General features: G+C 40.0%; 1 protein-coding gene and 1 long non-coding RNA gene across 2 annotated transcripts in view; one reads left to right on the top strand and one right to left on the bottom strand.

Moving 5' to 3' along the window:
* Positions 1-25,564, top strand: part of COL4A2 (collagen type IV alpha 2 chain) — a 320,821-nt gene that overhangs the window by 195,978 nt on the left and 99,279 nt on the right. Inside the window, exons 8-19 of the mRNA XM_077297013.1 lie at positions 510-581; positions 1,298-1,333; positions 1,412-1,474; positions 2,958-2,993; positions 3,872-3,913; positions 5,935-5,982; positions 8,563-8,649; positions 13,717-13,761; positions 14,124-14,186; positions 17,223-17,267; positions 17,860-17,913; positions 25,074-25,140. Coding sequence (XP_077153128.1) covers positions 510-581; positions 1,298-1,333; positions 1,412-1,474; positions 2,958-2,993; positions 3,872-3,913; positions 5,935-5,982; positions 8,563-8,649; positions 13,717-13,761; positions 14,124-14,186; positions 17,223-17,267; positions 17,860-17,913; positions 25,074-25,140 — 658 coding nt within the window. The remainder of the gene's footprint in view (positions 1-509; positions 582-1,297; positions 1,334-1,411; positions 1,475-2,957; positions 2,994-3,871; positions 3,914-5,934; positions 5,983-8,562; positions 8,650-13,716; positions 13,762-14,123; positions 14,187-17,222; positions 17,268-17,859; positions 17,914-25,073; positions 25,141-25,564) is intronic.
* Positions 2,682-4,999, bottom strand: LOC143816525 (uncharacterized). Its single transcript, XR_013223956.1, has 3 exons — positions 4,827-4,999; positions 4,572-4,753; positions 2,682-2,752 (listed from the first exon to the last, which is right to left on the bottom strand). It is a non-coding gene; the product is annotated as an uncharacterized LOC143816525 (long non-coding RNA).

Raw genomic sequence — 25,564 nt, 5'->3', positions numbered from 1 at the left:
GGCCGGTGAGTGTATTCTCTGCCAGGTCATATGAATGGAATAGAAGGGTTCCACTGCAGATCTTCCTCTGTTAGCCAGACGAGGCAGCTGGAGAAATGAGCAGAGGGCCTATTAATTTTAATGAGCATCATATAAAGACATCATGAACCTAGAGGAAACAAGCAAAGTTATCACAGTGGTGCACACTGTGTAATAGACTTGGAACATCTTAAGAGACATTAAACATTGACCGCTTCCTTTCACCTGTTTTCTTGGTTGAGCTTCTTTAGACCAGTATTTTGCAGCATTCTGGTCCATTTTAGGACTCCTCTGCCCTGCTTTTTTTTTTCTACATTTTTGAAAAGTGTACAGCGAGATGCAAAAAAGCATTTAATCAGGCAAAAAATCTGGTTTGTGTGCCCTACAGAATTTTGCCACATAACCCTAGCTCTTGGGTTTTCTAAGCCAGGACAAGTTTTCTTTGTAGTGTGTTACTTGTATGTTAAATATACACTTATTTTATGTTACAGGGGGAACACGGTCTCAAGGGACAGAAAGGTGAACCTTCTTATATATCAGGAGACTTGAAATTGAAGCTAATGGTAAGTGCACCATTAATACAGATTGTACAGTCTTTGTACTATTAGGAATATTTACAAGCTAATATGTACACAGGACACCTTATGCTAAATATCTGCACATAGCAGAGCCATGTGTGTGAGGCTGCAGAGCAGCCCAGGGACTCGATGTGCTGCTGCTGCTTCATTGTGCCCTCTAGTAAAATATTGTCAACTAGAAACAATTTTTCTTGAGGAGATTACTTCTGTATTAAGCCATGCAGGGGCGCATTTCACAATTTTCCAAATGTGCCATTACTAAATATTTCAACAGAAAAATCCTGTTGTCTTCTGGAATCATACAGTATTGTCTTATGGAGTCATATTGATGTGCCCTATTTCCATTCTGTATTACAGGGAGGAGCCATATTACCTTCATGGGCATAAAACCTTTTGCATCAGATCCAATTTTAGGGCACAAAATACTTGCTACATATTTTAAATCCTTTAAAAAAATCTAATTCTGATAGAAGTGTTGCAAACTGAAGAAAAAATCATTGGGATTATTTAAATCATTTTTCTATTATGTTTTATGCCACAAAATATACAAACTTTCTTAATAGAACATGTTGACATGCTCTATAACATACTTGGTTATCTCAGGGCACCAAACATATGGAAATATTAAGCTCTGCTGTATTTTCAACCACTACTACATACTTTGTTAATGTGGTTTGTTGTTTCTCCTTTTCTCCTTTTAGGGGGATCCTGGTGTACCCGGAATTACTGGAGTTCCAGTGAGTTATATTATTTATAACATTTTCATTTTCAGTGTTTTTTGCTGCTCAATTCTTATAAACTTTTGACTTTTACAGGGTGCCAGAGGTTCTCCTGGAGTTATAGGATTCATTGGCCCAATGGGTCAACCTGGATATCCTGTAAGTGCATTTGATGTAAAGGGACAATAAAAATACTCCAATACTCTCCACATTAAAATTTTCCCGGGAGACTAATATATTCTTGGTTTACTTGTATGATATATGAAAAAAAAGAGACAAGCTAAAGACAGTAGCTCAGCTAAAAGTGTGTCAAAGGGATCCTCTTTTAAACCCTTGGCGACATCCACCATACATATATAATGGATGTGTATGCTAAATTAATAGAGCAGGCTCAGGAGCTGAGCGTGTTCCAGCTCTGTTGTGAAAGATGCCTATAGTGCTGTCATGGTGTTTGCCATGTTTGTACGCCTATAAAGACCAGCCTGTCACTAGAGTTCATAAGAGATTGCAGGATTTACAAATGATCAAATGATCGCAGCTTCACGTTCTTTAAGGGAAAATAATGAAAACTGTAAAAATAAAACTACAAATATTTGTAAAAAATATTACTAAAAATATAAAAGTTTGAGTCACCCCCTTTTCTTGAAATGTTACAACACAATATAGAATATGTTATAAAATTAACAAATTTCACCAGATGCTTTTTTTTCCAAACTAATGAAATATGATATGTATTCTATACCATACACACAGTAAAAATTAGATCAGGAAGACATATAGACTAGATTGTACTAAATGGCACAAGTAAAAACAAATGTTTGTCCCACAAAAAACAAGCCCTTATATAACGCTATTGCCAGAATAACATAAACTTATGGCTCTGTGTAATTCAAACATTAAGGAGTCCCGCTAATTATACAAGCTCTCATAAATCTATTATATACGGATACCAGTACTATATTGGTAGTGCACCTATATATTGCAGCGACTCATATTAACGTATGGTATAAGGAGGACTAGAGTCTGAATAGGATAAAAGAATATCAAAGTTTATTAGTTACAATAGAAAATAATCACAAAATATATATCAATACATCATAATAGGTACAGTTGTGATGTAATCCAAAGGTAAAAAGTTTTGACCAAGGAATAGATCAGGACATGATAAGTAAGATACGTGCAACGAAAAATCCTATAGTTTCAGAAAGAGACATATGAGTAATCTGATGTCAATAATTAATGTAATCCAAAGATAGGAAAGGTTTAGATAGTAGGACAATAGCTCAATGTCTGTTAGAAAGTAACAGCAGGTTCATGCTGGACGTATTATGTATTATGAAGGTAGTGGTTAGAATGAGTTATTTACCCATTATATTAAGTAGTCCTGTCTGCTCCATGGCCGTGTTCCCCAACGCGCGTTTCGCGTCAGTGTCCCTTCTTCCTGAGAGAGAATAATGATCACCATAACAAAGTCTTATGAATTTCCATCTGCAGAAAGCTGAGTTATACTCAATAAATGAATGAATGTGATAATTGAATGATGTTATTGAGCTTAGTGCTAACATTTTGAAGACCTGTAGATTCCAAAGAACCTACTAGTGATTTGCTGTTCATTATAACAAACCATTGGATTTCTCTACAGGGATCTCCGGGGCCTCCAGGAGCACCAGGACCACCTGTAAGTTTTATAAAGATGCAAATCACATGATATTTTAATATATCAACTAAATTTAAATTGTCAATGCGGTAGAAATACCGTGAAGAGAAACAACATATATAGCTTCTATGTAAACTTAGTAACTAATATGTTGACAGCAAAGTGTCTTGAATTCTTTTATTTTTCATTTTATATTAATTACATTATTGAAATTAAAAAATGTTTCCAGCTTACTTGCTACACGTGAATATCGCTGGCTGAGCATCACGTTGTTTATATGGCGTATTAAATAAGTTTTTCTCTACTTAAAATGTTTTCAATAGGCCAAGGGTGGTATAATAAAAAAAAAAAACTAATTCCTTTACTGAACTCCTAGACAAGTGAACCACCGCACATGCTACTCTGTCCCTTGCCGGTCTTGGAGCATCAAGTTTTGGAAGGGTAAATATTCACATGACTGCTGCAGCTGCTGCTGATTGGCTGCAGCCTTCACAACTCACCTACACTGAAGAAGCTAGTGTGGATGGAAGAGAAGGCTGCAGCCAGTGGGGTCTGATTGGTGCAGCAACCATGTGGCCACCCCTTTGAATGTTGATGCCCTAAAACTGGCAGGGCCTGTATAGAGGAACAGCACCGGCCTTGGAGGTAAATTAAGCAATTTTTATTATTATCCCACCCTAGACCTATTGCTAATAACTTTTAAAGTAAGGGAAAAACAGTATAAAATTTACTTAACTGTCAGATTTCATAGTTTGGTTTTAAATACAAGAGATTTATGTGTGTAACATAAAAGATAATATATTTAATATACTAAAATAAAATAGTTTAATTTAAAAAAAATGTTTAGGAATATCCTTTTCTTTTTTTATGCTTTAGCATTTATTTTGTCTTTTTTTAAGGGTAGTAAAGGCATTGGATTTTATGGACAGAAAGGAAAACAGGTAAACAACACTTTATTACATAAGAAAATATTCTAGGTAGTGATGTTACATAGTGATTATATGGGTTATCTCTTCTTCATAAAAGTGTAAAATTGCATAGTGCTCATAAAAAGCAAGCAACTTTGTAATTTATACCTCAAAGCTCAATTCCATGATTTCTGGTCACTTCTCCAATCTGTTGGTCATCTTCCTAGGCAAAGAGCATGTGCTTGTAAGCTGTCTGCTATTGAGCTTGCAAGCTCTGCTCTGAAGCTGGCCAGATTTCTGTGCTATTGTGCTCCTCCAGTGCTATAGAAGCAATGCTGCCTCATATAGCGCTATTGGAGAGTGAACATTTCCATTGCCTCAGATATACTGATGGCCCAACCTGTGAATCATCAGGATTGTATTATTCCTGACAAGCAGAAAAGCAGGCAGGGGAGCAGTGGGCTACTGATGATAGGATCCTGAGAAAACCTCTTTGAAAGAAATTTGTCACTCGATTCATGCTGCCCAAATTACTAGTAGTATTCATTATGCCTTAACCAGTGCACGATTGTAACCAGGTATTTTTACGAAATGCTCTATAGTTTGAAGAATTTGCTTAGGACTGTATGGAGAGATGGCACTACTCCAGCGTCAGTGTAATGCACGCACTACTATGCCATAGGTCACATACCTTGTGGTGTTTGGATGTTACCACTTCACTATGGCAGGGACAAAAAATAAAAGAACCTCTGCTTCCTAGTAGTGTGATGTAATGTGGTGGAGGCGGAACTTCCTCGTCTTTGGCATGCTGTCCTGCAAATGTCTGAGGCATGATGAAGGTGAGGCTTGCTTCTGGTGCTGTGCTTGTCCTTACTGCGGCCATAAACACATTTACAGTTCAATAATCAAACTCTGTAGTCACAGTGGGCTGGGGCTCTTTGCGCACCTTTAATTTAGCAGGATCGTGTTCATGGACGCCAGAAATTGTAATGCAAACACTACTATTCCATAGGTTACGCACCATGTTGTGTGCAGATGTTACCACTTCACTATGGCAGGGACTAAGAAATAAAGAAAATAAAGTTTGTGACTCCAGGGTGCACATCATTAACCTCTGCTTCCTAGTAGTGTGATGTAATGTTGTGGTCTCCAAATAGTCCAGAAAACAGGGAGGCCAGAGGGGCTGTTGTGAACTTTTACATCTTGCACACATGCAAAGGTATATCCAGATAAATGATTATTTAACAGAGATTCAGTAATGCAGATATATAAATGGTGCAGTGATTTCTGAACTCCAACTTCTGTTTACATGCACAGTCCTAATCACATAGTTATCTGAAGCGAAGGCTGTGATTTCTTTTATACAGGAGCTTTGACTGCTTCCTTACCTGTCCCTTCAGCTTCCCTAAGCATTACACTTGTGCACAAAATGTTTCCTTCTTTACCAAACCCAGGACCCAGTCATGTGGTCTAACCATATGACCTTAAGGCCATATATGGTTAACTCTTTACAACCTCCTGATAGCAGAACATAACATGAACATCACTCTATACATATATAAACCACTTCTATATACTGAATTCTCATGTACATTATCTTCAAAGGGCATCTGCTAGCTCTGCTACATCTTAAGGGCACATACACTACAACTTTGGAGCATTACATCAGTACCGCATGGTATTCAGTTCTTTGACCGGTCTGTTTCTATGTACAAATGTGGGCAGTGTGGCGAGGTACCAGCCATGTGCAGTGCAGGATTTGTTATGTCTCCGGCTGGCTCTTCAACCTGTATTCTCTCTCAAATGAGAACTTTTCAAAGAAAAACATGCCTGACTGCAATTGTGCAGGCTTACACTTTCATTTTTTGAACTCGTGAAATTCTGAAAGGTAAAGTATCATTTTGCGATGACCATATTACACCATTGTCTAAATATGCAAATAAACAATGCTTCCACACAGTTGCTTTTCTGAGAATTGAATGTTTATGATGTAGAGTATACGGGAATTATCACCACATTAAGTTATTCTAACCATATTTATGCTTACATTACAGGGTGAACAAGGCAGTCCTGGACCCCAAGGCCTTCCATGTCAATTAGCAGTAATCAGATCATCTCTTTATGTTTTTATAGTTCATTTATAATGTGTATAATTTTCTGTCTAAGTGAATGCCTACTGAGCGAAAAGATGCAAGGTCCTTTAAGATGTTATAGGTTAGTTTTCAACTGCGCAAAAATAATATTAGACAGATTTTGTACTGAAGAGTAATTTCGCAAAAATTTAGCAACATTTCAGTCGAAAATCATGAATTAGGCTAAAAGATTGTGAAAAGTAAAACCAAACCCATGTTTTCAAGCAAAACAAAGCAAAACCAAAAAACAGACAAACCCAAGTAAGGTGAACTTAAAATGACACAAACTAAACAATGAATAAGGCGCAAGCATAAAAGTCACTATTAGAACAATTTATAATCCAGCGCAAGTTTAAAGATGATTCAGAACCTGTGTTTTTATTGTCTGTAAATAGATCACCATTACAATATTATTTTTTTCCAATAGAAAACTAATAACTTGATCAGTTCCCAAGAACTGATACCTTAAAGAAGCACTCCCATCAAAATTTTCATCCTCTTAATATATTGCAATTAGTGAGGGGCGAACGTTCTCGGATAAGGTGTTATCTAAGCATGGTTGTGTGCTAGTAGAGTATCTTCGGCATGCTTGAATACTGTATTCGAGTAGTCACGACTGTATGTCTCGCAGCTGTCCAACAGCCGCACTGATGCAGAGATTGCCTGTTTGTTAGACAATCCTGCATGTGTTGCCAATGTCGTACAACCGCGAGATATGCAGCCATGGCGACTCGAATGTAGTATTGAAGCACGCCAAAGATACTCTATTCACACCCCATAGTTTGGGGGTCAAAATAGTCACTACACCCCTCAATAAATGCTTTCAGGGGTATAGTTTCCCAAAATGGTATCACTTCTGAGTGTTTGTTTTTTCTACTAATGCGTAAAGGACTCTGCAAATGCAATCTGGCGACTGGAAACCATTTCAACAAAATTTGAGCTCCAAATGGTGCTACTGCCCTTCTGAGTCATACAGTGCCCCAAAACAATAGTATCCGACAACATATAGGGTATTTCCATACTCTTGAGTAATTATGTTATTCTTCTTTCTCCTATTACTTCTTTTGAAAATGTTTGATTGCCTTAGATCATGTAAAGATCATGTAAAGCTACTGAATGGTTAACAAAAACTACTATACATCATCATGTAGAATACTAGGTATGCATTTTTAAAAATAGTGTAATTTGCAGGAGGATTGTAATAAATAGGCCCCTCAAAAGCACTTGGGAACTGAATGGCTCCCTTAAAAATAGTTGTTGTTTTTTATTTGAGAAATTTGCTGCAAATCTTATAAGCCATCTAATATCACCCCAAAAAAATAAACGGACATATACACATAACATCATGATAAAGTAAACAGATGAGAAATTTACTCTTTTGTGTGGTGTGACCAACACATTAAAATTTGAAAAGCGCAAATTTTCTTTTTTTTAATTTAATTTATTTCACAAATATCAACCTAAATATACTACAGTACACTGTGTCATGAAAACATTTGAGTGTAATTGAATTCTACATGAATTTTACAAAAACTCGCATTCTGGAGAATACGGATTTCTTGTAATTCACTCAGCATGTTTTCACCAAGATGGCGGTCAAATGTGGCTACCACCTTGTTGAAGAGTAGAAGGCTGATAAAAGGTGAAAAAGAGAAAAAAAAACATATTCATGTCACTGCTCACCTCTAAGGCCACCCCCACTGCTCCCTACTCGCTGTCTGTTATTCCACGGCTTTGTCGCATTGCATCTCTGGCCCTGACTAAAGTGAACACTGTGCTGGAGATCCAAAGCAACAGAGGGGCAAAGAACTGGATATCAGACAGGGTGCAGTGGGGACAGGGGAGGAGGGTGAGTGATGAGGCAAGTGTGTTTTTATTTTTTTACCTTTTGACGATCTTTTTCCTGCCTCCCCTGCACCCTGCCTTATGTATGGTCCTGTGTACCTTTGTCGCATCTCTGGCCCAATGTTCACTCAAGGCCGGGGCTTTTCCCCACAACCGGGCCCTGGAGTTCACTGCATGTAAACTATATCTGGTGCCTTCTCATGGCCAGAAGCCTCAACCTAGAGTGAACATCTGGCCAGAAATGTGACAAAACGGGCATGCGCAGGACTCGACAGTGGGCAGGGAGCAACGAAAGTGAATAAAAATATTTGTATATATTTTTTATATCTTACATTTATAATGCTCGAGGGCTGGAGATTCCTAGCAGCAAAAGAGTTCAAATATACTTGGTTCAGTCATATAACACCTTCAAATGCTGAAAACTGCTATTTGTATTTCTTGCTGTGCCATGCATTCTGTACCCTGGAGCAGATGTCAGTACGTGTTCCCTTTGTAGCATCTGTATTTTATTTTATTTTTGTTACTTTCTCTTAAACATTTTGTTTATGAAGAACATGAGAAACAAGTTTATTTTTCTTTTATAGTACTTGGAATAAAATTAACAATGTCTCAAGATCTCATGTACTACATGAATACTCATTCACAATTCCATACAGATCCAAAACAACAGATGTGAACAATACTTGTATTTTTCTGCTTCTACAGGGTGAACCAGGGGCGACAGGACCCACAGGCGCACCGTGCCACCTAGAGTTGGTGAAGCCATCTGATATATCGTTATTAGATTATATTGTAAGTACTCCAATCACTATTGAGAAGCTTTTCTCTACTCCTGGGGTCCCCAACCTGTAGCTCGAGAGCCACGTATGGCTTGCCGGCCTGTGATGTGTGGCTTACGGCTGTCTGCCAGCTTAGAGCATTAGCGCCAACTGAAGCAACCAGCTATGAAGTGAAGGTTTCCAGATGGAGACTTTTGTATGTAGCGAAGAGCAGATCTGAATGGGATTAAGACAGGAAACCCTGGAGCTTGGCATACTGCCTTGGTGTGAGTTCAGTGAAAAAGCTTTGGCTGTCATTATATTGGTAATAGGGCTGTGGGTGTCGCTACTGTGAGTGGGGCAGGAGATGAATGTGGCTCTCGACCATTTCTCAGAGCTGAATGTAACTCTCAAGGTCAGAAAGGTTGAGGACCTCTGCTCTACTGTATTGTCAGCCTGTGCTGAATGCCAGCTAGTGACTGTTATGGTATGTTCACATGAATTGTTGCAGAAATTTCTGTACCTGTCTAATTGATCTGAATTGGGTTTCCTAAAATCTATGAACAACTGTATAAAACAACCATTTAGATATATGTGACAGATCTATAGTTGCAGAAATCACTTTAACATGTCTGCTATAACATAATATTAGGTATGAAGTGTTTGTGCAGTAGTTTAATTTTTATATAAATCCCAAACTTTTTTCTTTATAGGGAAGCTATCATCTGAAAATAACCTGTTGTTTTAATCAGGGTTTTGTATTCAATGTATTTTTTATTGCCTTTTTTCATTTCACAATCTGTATTAAAAATAAAAAAATAGAAATCTTACAATATTCACACTGGCCATTGGGCTTTTTAGATTCTAATTTCCTGTTGTTTCAGAAATCGATACACATACAGTACATTAGCCACAATGAACAGGGCCTGACCCTATCTTTTTGTATTCAAGCATCTAATGAGCATTTGTAGATTTCATCATGAAGGGAGGAGAAGGGTGAGCTGTAACATCACCTAGTGGATCCTGTTATGCCCTGTCTATAGATATGTTAAGGAGTCTGCTGAAAACTCTTCCTGAAATGACAGGATGTATGAGATTAAAAAAAGCCCTAGTAGTCGTTGTGAAAACTGTAAGATTACTATTTTTTTTACTAAATATTGTAACATGAAGAAAAAAAATGTTGTAAATTTTTTTAAAACATACATGTAGCACAAATGTCTGATTTAAATAATAAGTCCTTTTCTGGTGATAGTTTATAGAGATGGGAGAATCGATTAGCAGGACACCGGTCGATTGGCCAGGTCAGTAATCTGTGACCATTAGAATAGTAGGCTTGCAAATCTTCTTACTTCAGGCTCTTCTTTTGATTAGCAATGCTGCACAATGTCATGTGTGTGTCACGCTGAAATGATGATGTCTCACCAGCCAAGCTAATAAGACAGGAGCTGGGAATGACGGGAGGTAAGGAGATTCGCAGGCCTTCCATACAGCGGTCACAGATTACTGATCTGGCTAAATGACCAGAGCCTTGCAAATCGATTTCCAATTTCTAATATATTCACTATAAAAAACGTTGTACTCCCATGGCAAAATTTTCAGAAACCTTCAGGGCTTGCTGAATCCTAACAGTGTGTAATATACATACTTTTTAATTTGTCTCTGCTTGCCAGTTTGAGCAATTGTCGTGTGACCACAAGTATGAAATTTGGGCACTTGCAGTCACATGCTGACTAGTTTCTCCCCAGCCTCTCTCAATAGAGCATTGAGAAAAGCAGATGAGAATCTAGTCGGTATGTGACCTCATGTGTGCTAATAATATATTTGCAGTCACATGACAACCACTCAAACTGGCAAGCCAAGACAAATCTAACAATTACAGCATGCACTTCAGGACATCTGAATAGGGAGAGTGCAGGGCATGTTATACTTTAGGAGTAGCTGTGGACTGCCCTTGTAAGGGTGGGAGCTTGGGGATTTAGCATTATGGATAGCCCCCTAGGGATTGACAGGGCATTGTCTCCCAACGCTGTTGTATGATGGACTTTTCCACTACAGCAAGTTTTGGCTCCACCTGACCTGTCCTCGGCAATTGGTGAGATTGTTCCAATATTGTTATATTTGTTTACTCTTCTTACCACCTGGTCTTACCCCTCTTTCATTCACTTTTTGTGATATCTGATGATATTTATGCAACCAGGGTTACCTATTTGTTTTCGCTAAGGTACCTTGGGTTTGAGTGATAATACATTTGGCCACTGTTAGGCTCCTTTCAGACATAGCGCATTTTTGAGCGCTATTTTGCGGGCGCTTTTCAAAAATGCGCAATGTCATTTTCGTCTGCCGGCAAAGTGAATGAGAAATTCACTTTGCCGTTCAGACACACCGCAAAAAAACGCGGCGCTTTTGTCTGCAAACACGCCGGCGTAAAAAGAATTGACATGTCAATTCTTTACGCAGCGGCGTGTCTGCGTATCCCCATAGGGCCCCATATTACCGTCCACACACAGCGCCTTTGTCCTGGGTGTCGGCGTCTTTGTACGGAGGGGTTGACACCCAGGACCGGACGTGACGTCGGACAGGAAGAGGGAAGCCCCCGCCCCCCAGTGAAGCAGCATGGAGTCCTTCAACAGAATGAGCATAAACGTGGGGCTGCTGATCGATTTGGTATGTGTGTGTGTGTGTGTGTGTGTGCGTGTGCGTGTGTGTGTGTGTGTGTGTGTGTGTGTCCCCATGCGACGCTAGTGCCACCATTGTGCTAAGTCGCCGTATGGGACTACTACTCCCATCCGGTATTAGGATGGGAGAGTTGTCCCTGTGTCCGGCGACTTAGCACAATTGTAAAGTTACACAAAACACCTACACACAATACACATACATGACACACAGTACAGTACATACAACACATAACATAGAGTATATACTCACCAACAGCACACTTGTAGGCGAAGCCCTCGATCCTCCAGGAAAAAATCCAAAAATAATAAACCAAATTCATACTCCCTGTCTGCAGAATCCATAAAACGAGTGTCCCACGCCGATCCCCTGCTCTCCGGCGATACACTGCCAGGAGCGAAGCTCCTAGCAGTGTATCGCGTACTGTTCCGGAGTTCAATGGCTCCGGCGTCTCGGTTAACAGCAGTACAGCTGCGTTGAACTTTCCCACGCAGCACTGCCGTTAAGCGAGAGTGCCGGGGTCAATGACCGCCGGTAAACTCGCTCGCGCATGCGCAGTGACACACGGACAGGAACTATGGCTCCTGTCAGTGTGTTGCTGCAGCCGTGGAGAGCAGACATATCTCTGGATGTGTCTGTTCTCCATGGAAAATCTTGATACGTGGCACTTAAATACGTGGCACGTGGCACTTATACGTGATACGTGTCACTTAAATACGTGGCACTGAAATACGTGATACGTGGCACTTTGATACATGGCACGTGTCACTTAAATACGTGGCACGTGGCACTGAAATATGTGGCACGTGGCACTTTGATACGTGGCACGTGGCACTTTGATACGTGGCACTGAAATACGTGGCACTGAAATACGTGGCACTGAAATACGTGGCACGTGGCACTGAAATACGTGGCACGTGGCACTGAAATACGTGATACGTGGCACGTGGCACTGAAATACGTGGCACGTGGCACTGAAATACGTGGCACTGAAATACGTGGCACTGAAATATGTGGCACTGAAATACGTGGCACTGAAATACGTGATACGTGGCAAAGAAATACGTGGCACTTAAATACGTGGCACTTAGGCTATGTTCACATTTGCGTTGTGCGCCGCATGCGTCCTTTTTTTGATTGATTTTGGACGCAGCAAAAATGCAACTTGCTGCGTCCTCTGCGGCCGGATGCGTGCGCTGCAGTGACGCATGTGGCGCAAAACGCAAGTGCGACGCATGTCCATGCGCCCCCATGTTAAATATAGGGGCGCATGACGAATGCGGCGCCCGACGCTGCGGCGCAGACCGCAAATGTGAACGTAGACTTAAATAGCTGGATAGAGCTGGATCCGCGGGCTGTGATCTGGCCTACGCTCAGCACTCTGCGGAGCGCTGTCATTCAAAACACGTCCACTCATTTTGGTGTTTAGTCCCAAAATGGAGGATGGAAGAAGAAAAGGGTTGGACAAGGAAATGGCATCATTTCTTTTTTTTTTCCCCCACTGCAGTTAAAGCTTTATTTGTGTCAAACACAGACAATCTGCAGAGAAAACTGCATAAAAAACCGCACTAAAAACCGCATCAAAAACCGCATCAAAAACGCACCAAAAACGCACCTGCGTTTTCTGCCAAGAGCTGCGGTTTTTGTCCTGAAAAAAAAGGATTGAAATCAGGATCGTGTGAACATACCCTTACCGTACAGGGTTACGAGGGGGGGCGTCTGACTGACGCCTGCCCTAGTAATCTGGGGTTAGTGACAGTGGGGTTAGTAAACCCCAGCTGATGTCTGTTCCGCTTGCTGAGGCGTCTTTGGCTCAAGGCCATTGCAGCTGGCAGAATCGACATGATGTTAACTCCAGTGTGTATTGTATTCCGAGTCATAAAGACAGGAAATGACCTCAATGACTTTTTTTTTTCCCCTTTTTTTTTTTTTCAAACAAACTTTATTTTCAGTACACAATGCTGAAAAAAACGCAGCTGCAAAAAACGCAGCAAAAAACGCAGTGTGTGAAAGCAGCTGTGTTTTTTCCCTTTTTAAAAAAACGCAGGTAAAGCAGCAGCAAAATACGCGCGCGTAAAAATACGCAGCAAATATGCTGTGTGTGAAAGTAGCCTTAGTGTTGCTTTCATTAACCACAACTAACCTAGATGTGGTATTTTTCATGGTTATACCATGAAGTACTTTTTTTTTTTTTATTCTTTTTTGGGTGACACTTTCTTTTGAATTTTCTTTTATTTTGTAACACATTAAAAGTTATGTTTTAAAATTCCTGCTTATGCTATGTTCCCAGATCTTTGGTAGGATCAATTGACACGTTCAATATTATATTTTGCTTTTTTCGCAGCATGCACATTGCACATTGTTAGGATTTGGCAATCCCTGGAGCTGGACAAATCCTTTAATTAAATGTCTTGTGTAATGTTTCTAGGGAGAAAAGGGTGTCAAAGGAGAGAAAGGAAATCCTGGATTAAAAGTAAGTTTTTGAATACCTATGTTGACTGATACAAGATATATATCTTGGTACCGTGTTAGCCAGTAGATAGAAAAATATTTAGAATTTCAAGCTTTCGAGACTACACAGGTCTTTGCCTGATGAAGAGACCTATGTAGTCTCGAAAGCTTGCAATTTGTTACCATATTTTCAGTTAGCCATTAAAAGGTATCAACCACTGAGGACTCTCAATTCTAAATATTTTTCTATGTTGACTGATGTGTTTTATGTTATGATCCTTTATGTTTTTTGCTATTCTCATATTCCCTATAAGTCTCCTTATGTCACCTGGCAATGTCCAAAAAGGAGAAACAGTAATGTAAATTATGCTTTTATTTTTTTAGGGACAAAGTGCTATTGAAGGAGAAAAAGGAGAAGAAGGTATAATGGGCTTCCCAGGAGCAAGGGTAAGTTATATACCACAAAACATATCCAAAAATTCAGTTAATTGCTTCTTCCTATTGCATATTCAGTCTTTCTAGCTTCAGGTGACACATTGCTCATATGATACTTCTCCTTCCAACTTTGGAAATACAAATACATTGTAGAGACATGAATTGATATGTACCAATAATAGTAATTAATTAGACTATATTTAATGCATTGTATTTGCATTTGTAATTTGGCATTTATTTTTTTGAAGTGCAGTTATTAACAAATTAATCAACCCTCATTGCAAATTAGGTTTATTAGCAAACTGTACAAAACCAAGTTCAAACAAGTTTACACATACAGTACGACAGAGTTAGGACAGAGGAAAGATATTGTCCTTATAAGTAGGAGTGTTAGTAATATAGCATATAGGAGTTGGAGATTAATTAATAGACACTAATAATGCTTTTTAACAGACAACCTGAACAGCACATGACCCGAGAAAATTCATGCAAAATAACATACACATGCTTCCCATTGAACAAACTGCCTCAGTCCTATTAAAATATACTAAGAAGCATGTTTTTCAATCACTTACAATTTATTTATAATTTCACTGCCCATTTTTGCTGTCACCAGGTCCACTGTTGACCCAACCCCAGAGAATCCAGTGAGTAAAAAAAGATTGTAGTAAATAAAAAGGCCCACATCTCTGGAACTGTATGGAGAATTAAAAAAAAAGAATACTTAAGGGACAACAGGGAAAAAAATGCCTAGGAAAAACTGCCCACTTCTAAGCTTGTGACAGGTCCTGTTTAGGTCTCATTCACATGTCAGTTTTTAACCCCTTCATGACCGGAGGTATTTTCGTTTTTGCGTTTTAATTTTTTGCTCCCCTTCTTCCCAGAGCCATAACTTTTTTATTTTTTGGTCAATATGGCCATGTGAGGGCTTGTTTTTTGCAGGACGAGTTGTGCTTTTGAACGACACCATTGGTTTTAACATATCCAGTACTGGAAAAGGGGGAAAAAAATTCCAAGTGCGATTAAATTGCACAATTGTTTTTTATTTTGCTATTTTACTATGTTCACTAAATACTAAAACTGATCGGTCATTATGATTCTCCAGGTCATTATGTGTTTATAGACTCCAAAAATGTATAGGTTCTTTTTCATCTAAGCAAAATAAATTCCAAAGTTTGTTAAAAAAAAAATTGCGCCATTTTCCAAAACCCGTAGCATCTTCATTTTTCGGGATCTGGGGTTGGTGAGGGCTTATTTTTTGCGCGCCAAGCTGATGTTTTTAAAAAATACCATTTTGGTGCAGATATGTTCTTTCGATCGCCTGTTATTGCATTTTAATGCAATATTGCGGCTTTTTTTCTTGTTACGCCGTTTAGGCTGGTTTCACACTTGCGTTTTGATCTGCAGCGTTTTTTCCCTATGTTTAAAATTAAAAACGCATGCGTTTTTTTGTACGCGTTTTGCCGCGTTTAACAACGCATGCGTTTTTTGCTGCATGCGTTCGGTCGCAGAAATGCAACATGTAATTTCTAGAGGCGTTTTTTAGCCGCAAAAAAACGCATGCATTTTTTGTGGCAAAAAAACGTATTGCTGTCTATGTAAACGCATGCGTTTTTAAGCACATGCGTTTGCTTGCGTTAAAAACGCATGCGTTTTTATAGAAAAAAACAAGAATACACACTGACAAGCCACCCCCCACCATCAAGGTGATAAAGGGATCCAAACCCTAACCCTAACCCTGACAAGCAACCCCCCACCATCAAGGTGATAAAGGGATCCAAACCCTAACCCTACCCCTAACCCTAACCCTGACAAGCCACCCCCCACCATCAAGGTGATAAAGGGATCCAAACCCTAACCCTACCCCTAACACTATGACAGTCAATACTCTACGAGTTTATATTTTTAGTACTCTATAGCAATACCGTATATCTTGGGGTGTCCACATTGAACAAAGCTTTTTATTAGAAGAATGTCCTGGTCACCAACTTTTTTTTAACTTTTGGCATGCTTCAATAGTCTCCATACTTAAAGCTTCCATAACCCGATCGCCTCTGCTACATACAGGCGATGATCAGATCAAATCGCCCTGTATGTAGCAGAATTGCTGACTTGTTATGAGTGCCAACCACCGGGCGGCGCTCATATCAATCCCGCAGTGACAACCATAGAGGTCTGCTGGAGACCTCTGGTTGTCATGCCAAACTATCGGCGACCCGCGGTCATGTGACACGGGTGCCGATGGACGGGATTTCCGGCGCACATGCCGGGAGCGCGTGTTAAATGCCGATGTCAGAGGTTGACAGCGGCATTTAACAGGTTAACAGCTGCGAGAGGACTGCCATTCCACCTGTGGCTATTGAGGGCACATGTCAGCTGTTCAAAACAGCTGACATGTGCCCGGAAAGATGTGGGCTCACCGCTGGAGTCCACACAAAAGGGAGGGTGTCCGACATCGTCGTACTATTATGCCAAATGTCAGAAAGGGGTTAAACAGGCACGTGTCATCAGTAATTTTCACGAATGGATAAATAAATTACAAGGTTTCTCCTATATTTTGCAATGTTAAATACGGACAGTGCACGGATGGCACGCGGATGCATCCTGTGTGCTGTACATGTTTGCCGCTGACACATAAACTTGCATTTGAACTTTTCAGCCGTGCTGTTAGAAAAAAACGGACATGTCTCTGTGTTCTGCATGGACACATGGTCCATGAAAAAACACATGTGAATAGCTCCATAGATTATAATGGGCACGTGTTGTATCTGTGGAAAAAAAGGCTAAAACACGTACACCGTCATCTGAATGATGCCTTAACTAGTATTCTCCTAACAAAATGGGTGCTTATATCTTCCTCTGTTCTCTTCCCTTGGCACTTGCAGTCTTATTTCCTCTAACCTGTGCAAAGAAATAAACCGATCATCGCTGCTGTTTCTTGTTGAAATTTTTTTTATTTATTATGGAAATTAAGCAGAAAAAATCTCATAATGGGAATAGTCTGCAGAAAATAATTGAGCACAATAATAATAACAATATATCTCGTAGGGTTTTCCTGGGAACGATGGGCAGCCTGGTGAAACTGGATATGACGTAAGCTTACCTCATTTCTATACCATTTATTGTATGCTTATACTGTGAATTGTAGACAATAGTATTAATGGACATTTTTATATGGCAGTTGTGTGCAGGTTGTAGCAACCCAGCTCATAAGCTACAAGTCCCAACCTGCCCCGACCACCAGATTTTAGGGCATGCTGGGAGATGTGGTTTTAGGAGAAAGTCACAGGTGGTAGCCCTTTGATGTACAAGAAGATGAAGCAATGCTGTAATCCATGCCAGGTAGTATATTAGTATGATCAGGGGCAGGCACAGACAGAAGAGGGTCCCTGTGCAAAAAAAGTGTGTGGGCCCTTTGCAGCCCAATAATGTGTCTGTGGCAGAAGCTGCTTGATGCTTTTGAGGTTGAAATCAGTCCCCTTAACTCTTGGGCCCTGTGCGACTGCGCCAATTGTATATGTCCACCCCTGACTATGTCTTTTTCATATATCTTTCATATGCCTTTTCCTATAGTATCAGACTTATTTATAGATTTGTTTTATTTGGGTAATGCCAACATTGGATACCTGTGGCACTTACATAATTATTTACCTTAATTGAAGTTCATTATTTTCTACTTTAATAGGGAATGCCTGGAAGATCTGGTTATCCAGGAATACCTGGATTTAGAGGAATAAAGGTAAATAGGTTTATATATAGTTCCATTACAACAAATGTCCTTCATCAGTATTATGTATAAATTATTACTAAGTTCTGTGATACTCTTTGCTCCTGTTCTGTGCGAATGAGCGTTATCCTTCACCAGACATTTGTTGTACTTTTTACACCTAGAATTCTTAACTCTTTCATTAGAAGTTTTGTGCACTGTTAGCTAGCTGTAGAGAACGAAAACTGTGCTTGTGTTCTGTATACTTTTTTATTCATAAACTTTTTTGATTTCAGATGCAAGTAAGGTCTATTTAGACATTTTGTATTTCCTGTCAAATATTGCAAATGCCATAATCTCAAAAATTACATAATGCCTGCATTTACAAAGTCTAAAGCAATGACCAGTTACACAACAAGGACAAATTACAAAGTAGTGCACGTTGACATAATACGTTTGGTGCAAAAAATACTTTATTTAGAGGGAACCTGTCATGTCCCCAAACGCTGTTAACCTGCAGTTGTGAGGTAGTATTCTAAAGCTGTGCAGATGCTATAGTGAAAGCCAGGCTTCCATGAGGATGTGAAATTTATTCCTCCTGTCAGCCTCCGGCTTTCAGTCATAGAGATACAGCCAGCGCGGCATCAGTCACCGCTCAGTATACAGTGAGTGGCATCTATAAGCACGTATCAGTCAGTGTGCCAGGGCATGCTCACAGCTGCTGCTCACTGTATACTGAGCGGTGACTGAAGCCACACCGGCACAAAACTATGACTGAAAGCCAGAGGCTGCCCGGAGGAATACAGTTAATTTTGTTCCCAGTAGTCGGACTTTCAGTAAGACCGCATGGCTTTAGAACGCTGTGAACCTAAAGACTAACCTCATATTTGCAGATAAATAGCATTTGGAAACATGACAGGTTCTCTTTAATTCTGTTCCTGAAAGATGTAGAATATTTGCCAACTTGCATAAAATTGAAACTAATTTTGGTTTTGTTAAAACTTTTGTATATGAAATAAGCAAAAGAGTAATAGTCTCAAAAAAATGTTAAAGAATACAAAAACGTAGGGAGTAAGAGAGCAGAGACCCTAATGCATGAATACATCACCCTTTGCTAAAGTTAAAACGCAGAGTAAGTATACATATGGACAATATAAGAAAACAAATCCCAAAAATGTATCGGAAAGGACAGCCATTGCAAACAATGACAGAATAATTCTCCATGGAGGTATCTTTCTTTCCCTGTCAGATATAGGATAGCATGGATGTTTCCAGTTTGCTGGTGAAAAAGGAATGGAACTACAGCTCATTTGGATGGATAACATTAGGTTGAGAAGTGACTAAAACTGCTACATGTAAGCACTAGTCTGAAGCTGTAGATGTTTCCTTCCTTTCTTAAGTGGAGCTGTATAGATGTCCTTTGAGCAAAACATTGAAAAATCCCATATTCATATATTAGCAAACATTCTATTACTGAGTCATATGTCCACCAAGTTAAATAGCTACATTTTAGTCTTAATTATCTTATACAATGTACAGTTTAATGAAGAGAAAAGAAAAAACTGATGGTTGGGGAATTAGAATAAAACATAATGTTCTTGGTATTTTCACATGTATTTATAACACTGAGAAAACAAGTTACATGGTTCCCATATATATATGGTTCCCTGGTTCTCAGCCCTTGGGCAGCTTTTTGTGGTTCATTTTTTTTATGACCACATATTAAATCAAGTACAAAACCCTCTTGAGTCATGGTGGTTAGCAAAACCATATGTATCTCCTATCTAGCGGAAGTAAAAGAGAGGAGGTACTAGAGTATATGTGCTCAAACAGGCAATAGATTTACCCACATATTCCTCGGTGTGCCTGTTAGTTCCTAGCAGGATATAGCCCCCTCCAAACAGAAAATAAAAGAAGTTTACTAGCTGTGCAAAAAGAGGGGGGATATAGCAGTATAATGAATTAACAGGCTAACATGAATATTAATAGCTATAAAAACTAAATTTTATTTACATCATTAAAAAATAGAAGACAAATTCTACAAATGCCTGCAAACCACAGATGCACTATATGGATTGTATTATATAAACAAAACACCCTACATGGCCCTGCCGGACCCTAATTGCACCCTTCCTAACAGCGGTGGTTGGAACCCTAGCTTGTTCGCAATATGGCGCCCCTGCTCACCGACGGCTGACCCTGGATGCAACCTAGCAGTCCCTAATTAGATATTATGTGCAATCAGTTAATCCAATATCCCAATAACAAAGGAATAATAGTGCCATGGTGAAAAGAAAGGGATAAAGGGTTGTGAAAAAGATCAGTGAACCCAAGGAGGATATGTCCTTAGAGATAATAAACGCAACGAATGAACCTCTCCACCTCGGGAGCCCAATAAAAAACAAATACAATCAAATACAAAAAACAAGAAAACTGAAATTCATTGGAATACCCAAACATATAATAAAGGGTAAACAATAAATATATATACACACACAAGGTGTGTATGGGTATGCGCTGGTATGAATAACGGAAATACTGATAAAACCTGAAATAATAATACAGAAAACAGAACGTTTAAAACTCCTTAAAATGGCACAGATTCCAGAAGAAAGGTCTGACGCCCAAATAGATATTAGTGAAAGCCTGATGTATTCAATTAGATCTGTAGATAGAGCACTAAATGCTTTCTAATATAGTTTCTTCCTACCTCCGTTGCAGGCTAGCAGTCTTTAGGACTTGATTCCGTTTCCAGAGGGGTTTTCAATGCACAAAGATGTTGGTTATAGGTGGGTGGCTGCCCCGGCCGGCGGCAAGCCACCATCAGAGATCTTCCAGGTGGGAACGGGATCCTGCAGAGCCGCCGCTGTGTACCGTCGCGGCGGTGAGTTCGAGCGGTGCGCAGGACCTGAGTGACGCGATCGTCACGTGACCGTGCCCCCCGGAGTGATGAGTACGGAGTGCAGCTAGGACCAAACAACCGACGCGTTTCGGAGACGTCTGTCTCCTTCCTCCAGACGTCTCCGAAACGCGTCGGTTGTTTGGTCCTAGCTGCACTCCGTACTCATCACTCCGGGGGGCACGGTCACGTGACGATCGCGTCACTCAGGTCCTGCGCACCGCTCGAACTCACCGCCGCGACGGTACACAGCGGCGGCTCTGCAGGATCCCGTTCCCACCTGGAAGATCTCTGATGGTGGCTTGCCGCCGGCCGGGGCAGCCACCCACCTATAACCAACATCTTTGTGCATTGAAAACCCCTCTGGAAACGGAATCAAGTCCTAAAGACTGCTAGCCTGCAACGGAGGTAGGAAGAAACTATATTAGAAAGCATTTAGTGCTCTATCTACAGATCTAATTGAATACATCAGGCTTTCACTAATATCTATTTGGGCGTCAGACCTTTCTTCTGGAATCTGTGCCATTTTAAGGAGTTTTAAACGTTCTGTTTTCTGTATTATTATTTCAGGTTTTATCAGTATTTCCGTTATTCATACCAGCGCATACCCATACACACCTTGTGTGTGTATATATATTTATTGTTTGTTTTGTTTTTACAAACCTAGGTGGAGGTTTGTTGGTATTGCAGCAGGCATTGATAATAACGGTGACAATTTGCGCCACCAATTTTTAAATCTTGATATAATAAAGGGTGGATGTCAGGGAAAAAAACCTGATCTGGCTCACCCTCAACTCACCCTGATCCCTGCCTTGCCATGGAGGTTGGCACCCTAGACAATACGCAAAATGGCACCCCGCTCCACATCGGCTTACCCTCACTTTCCCTTCACACTCACCCTACTTACTCTCCAAAACCATAGATAGAATGAAGGAGAAAAAAATGAGGCCACGTGTGCAAAGAACTTTAAAATAGAGGTGTTAGGAATAACCAATAAGCCCAGACCTCATATCAAAAAATTGGTGCTCCCAAGATTTAGAGTGGGGTGCCATGGTTTCAGATGTTCATCCTTAAAGGGACTCTGTCACCTGAATTTGGAGGGAACAATTTTCAGCCATAGAGGCGGGGTTTTCGGCTGTTTGATTCACCCTTTCCTTACCCGCTGGCTGCATGCTGGCTGCAATATTGGATTGAAGTTCATTCTCTGTCGTCCATAGTACACGCCTGCGCAAGGCAAGATTGCCTTGTGCAGGCATGTACTACTGAGGACAGAGAATGAACTTCAATCCAATATTGCAGCCAGCATGCAGCCAGCAGGTAAGGAAAGGGTGAATCAAACAGCCGAAAACCCCGCCTCTATGGCTGAAAATTGTTCCCTCCAAATTCAGGTGACAGAGTCCCTTTAATCACAGACACCAACAATAGCAATACACTACAAATGCTTATATATCAAAAATCACTAGACTTAATTGTCTTCATAGGTACAGGGTAACGCCACAAATGTGTTTTAGCAGCAGGAGTTTAAAGAGGGCATCATGTAAATACTGCACTGCTCCACTATTGTAACTTGTCCATAACAGCACCAAATGGCAGATGGAATTTTATCTGGGCTCTAATTAAACACCAAATGTCTCAAGCACAGATCTCTAAATTATAAATGGGTGCGCTCAAGGGTTATAGTGGGGTGCCACAGTTCTAAATCTCTATCCCAAAACATGGACCATACGAGGTGTAACACACAATGAGGTCTATAAAAATGAATCGATGTACCAAATCACTGGACTCATTAATTTTCATAAGCAGGGGTAACACCACAACTAAATATATATAAACCCCCCTTTTATCAACTTGAGTTCATTCAGAGATTATGCACTGTAAGTAAAGCAGAAGACACTCGCTTCTTAAGCCAAAAAATAACTAAGCACTATGTGTGTCTCGTAATGGTTCCCCTAAAATACGTTCAAATACTCAAAGGAGACACCATATACGTATTGCACTGTTCCACTATTGCACTATGGCCATAATAGCACCAAATAATAATTGAAATCTTATCTGTTATCCAAGTAGTCATCGAATGCCTCAATGCATTTCCCTACCATGATGCAAGTTCATCAGGAGGCACATGGTGTAGCCAGTGTCTTAAGATGCGTGACATCCGGCAGACAGGACATCCTGGTTGCCTCCTGATAAACTTGCATCATGGAAGGGAAAGTGCTTAGTTATTTTTTGGATTAAGAAGTGAGTGTCCTCCGCTTTACTTACAGTGCATAATCTCTGAATTAACCGAAGTTGAAAAAAGGGGTTTTATATATATATATATATATATATATATATATATATATATATATATATATATATATATATACAGTATATATACAGTATATATATATATATATAACCCCTGCATATGAAAATTAATGGGCCCAGTGATTTGGTACATCGGCTCATTTTTATAGACCTCATTGTGTGTTACACCTGCTATGGTCCATGTTTTGGGATAGATATTTAGAACTGTGGCACCCCACGATAACCCTTGAAGGCACCCATTTATAATTTAGAGATCTGGGCTTCAGACATTTGGTGTTTAATTAGAGCCCAGATAAAATTCCATCTGCCATTTGGTGCTGTTATGGGCATGTTGCAATAGTGGAGCAGTGCAGTATTTACATGATGCCCTCTTTAAATTCCTGCTGATAAAACACAATTGTGGCGTTACCCTGTACCTATGAAGACAATTGAGTCTAGTGATTTTTGATATATAAGCATTTGTTGTGTATTGCACTTGTTGTCTGTGATTAAGGATGAACATCTGGAACCACGGCACCCCACTCTAAATCTTGAGCGCACCAATTTTTTGATATGAGGTCTGGGCTTATTGGTTATTCCTAACACCCCTATTTTAAAGTTCCTTGCACGCCTGGCCTCTTTTTTCTCTCCTGCATTCTGTCTATGGTTTTGGAGAGTAAGTAGGGTGAGTGTGAAGGGAAAGTGAGGGTAAGCCGACATGGAGTGGGGGCGCCATTTTGCATATTGTCTAGGGTGCCAACCTCCACGGTAAGGCAGGGATAACCAATCAGGGTGAGTGGAGGGTGAGCCAGATCAGGCTTTTTCCCTGACCTCCACGCTATATTATATGTTTGGGTATTCCAATGTATTTCTGTTTTCTTGTTTTTTGTATATGATTGTATTTGTTTTTCATTAGGCTCCCGAGGTGGAGAATGTCATTCGTTGTGTTTGTTATTATTAGTGATGAGCGAGTATATTCGTTGCTCAGGTCTCCAAGAGACTCGGGTGGTCTCCGAGTATTTGGATGTGCTCGGAGATTTAGTTTTCGTCACCTCAGCTGCATGATTTACGGCTGCTAGACAGGATGAATGCCTGTTTGTTAGGGAATTCCCACATTTATTCAGTCTGTCCAGCAGCTGTAAATCATGAAGCTGAGGCAACGAAAACAAAATCTCCGAGCACTAACAAATACTCAGAGATTACTTGAGCATGCTCGGGGAGACCCAAGCAACAATGCTATTCGCTCATCACTAGTTATTATCTCTAAGGACATACCCTCCTTGGGTTCACTGATCTTTTTCACAACCCTCTATCCCTTTCTTATCATCACGGCACTATTATTCCTTTGTTATTGGGATATTGTATTAACTGGTTGCACATAACATCTAACTAGGGACTGCTAGGTTGCATCCAGGGTCAGCCGTCGGTGAGTGGGGGCACCATATTGCGAGCAAGCTAGGGTGCCAACCTCCGCTGTTACGAAGGTTGCAATTAGGGTCCGGCAGGGCCATCTAGGGTGTTTTGTTTATATACTACAATCCGTATATTGCATCTGTGGTTTGCAGGCATGTGTGGAATTTGTCTTCTATTTTTTAATGATTTAAATAAAATTTAGTTTTATAGATATTAGTATTCATGTTAGCAAGTTTACTAGCTGTCTGTTGAAAAAGAACGTTCAAAGGAAAGTTTGTTTTCTGGGAATCCCCTGTCTTGTTACAGACAAATAACTCTATAGAGGAGAACAAATGATTAAAGAAATAGTCAATGTCTGTTGTCTGTTGCCTAAAGCTATGGGACATCTGCAAAGAGCAGAAAGAAGAAAGTGTACCTTGATGGAAATTAAAGTAAAGGACACTGGTTAGGAAAATGATACAACGCTCTAAAACCATGAGATGGAAAAGTAACAATTACAGGATATTTCCATTGTATAACATCAAGCAAATTAAAGTGTGATTATATCGTTTTTAAAGAGCTATGTCACAATTGTTTGTATTAACATTTTTCATAGGGAGAACGTGGTGGAATAGGCGCTCCAGGACCTATTACCTATGTAACACAATCTGAAACACAAAAAGGTACTTGGATGTTTTTAACCATCTCATTCCTGGGACAACATTCCTTTGGAATTCCCTTTTAGGTGACATTTGGCAAAGTATACACAGGCCCATCACAATGGCTGTAGCTGGGGCGAGATGGGGACGTGGCGCCACAGCTCGTCTAATTCATGGCGTACCTTACGTCAGAGATCTTACATCAGAAAGCTTACTGGAGTGAGATTTGCAGCAACGCACACACCACTTGTCAGATGCTCTTACAACTTGCCACCTCAACATGACTGGCTCAAACATCTTTTTTTCTAATCTACGCTTATTTCATCAGCGTATTGGATCAGCGTTTGGTCCGTGTATCAGTTTTTACTGTAACTTTTTCTAGTATGCAAAAAAACTAATGGAGGTTTCTAGCAAACTTTTAAAAATGAACGTCATCAGAATGCTGCTA

This window comes from Ranitomeya variabilis, chromosome 3 (genome assembly GCF_051348905.1).
Source record: "Ranitomeya variabilis isolate aRanVar5 chromosome 3, aRanVar5.hap1, whole genome shotgun sequence".
NCBI lineage: Eukaryota > Metazoa > Chordata > Amphibia > Anura > Dendrobatidae > Ranitomeya > Ranitomeya variabilis.
Note: the sequence above shows the minus strand (reverse complement) of the source record. Positions and strands in the feature narration are given on the sequence as shown.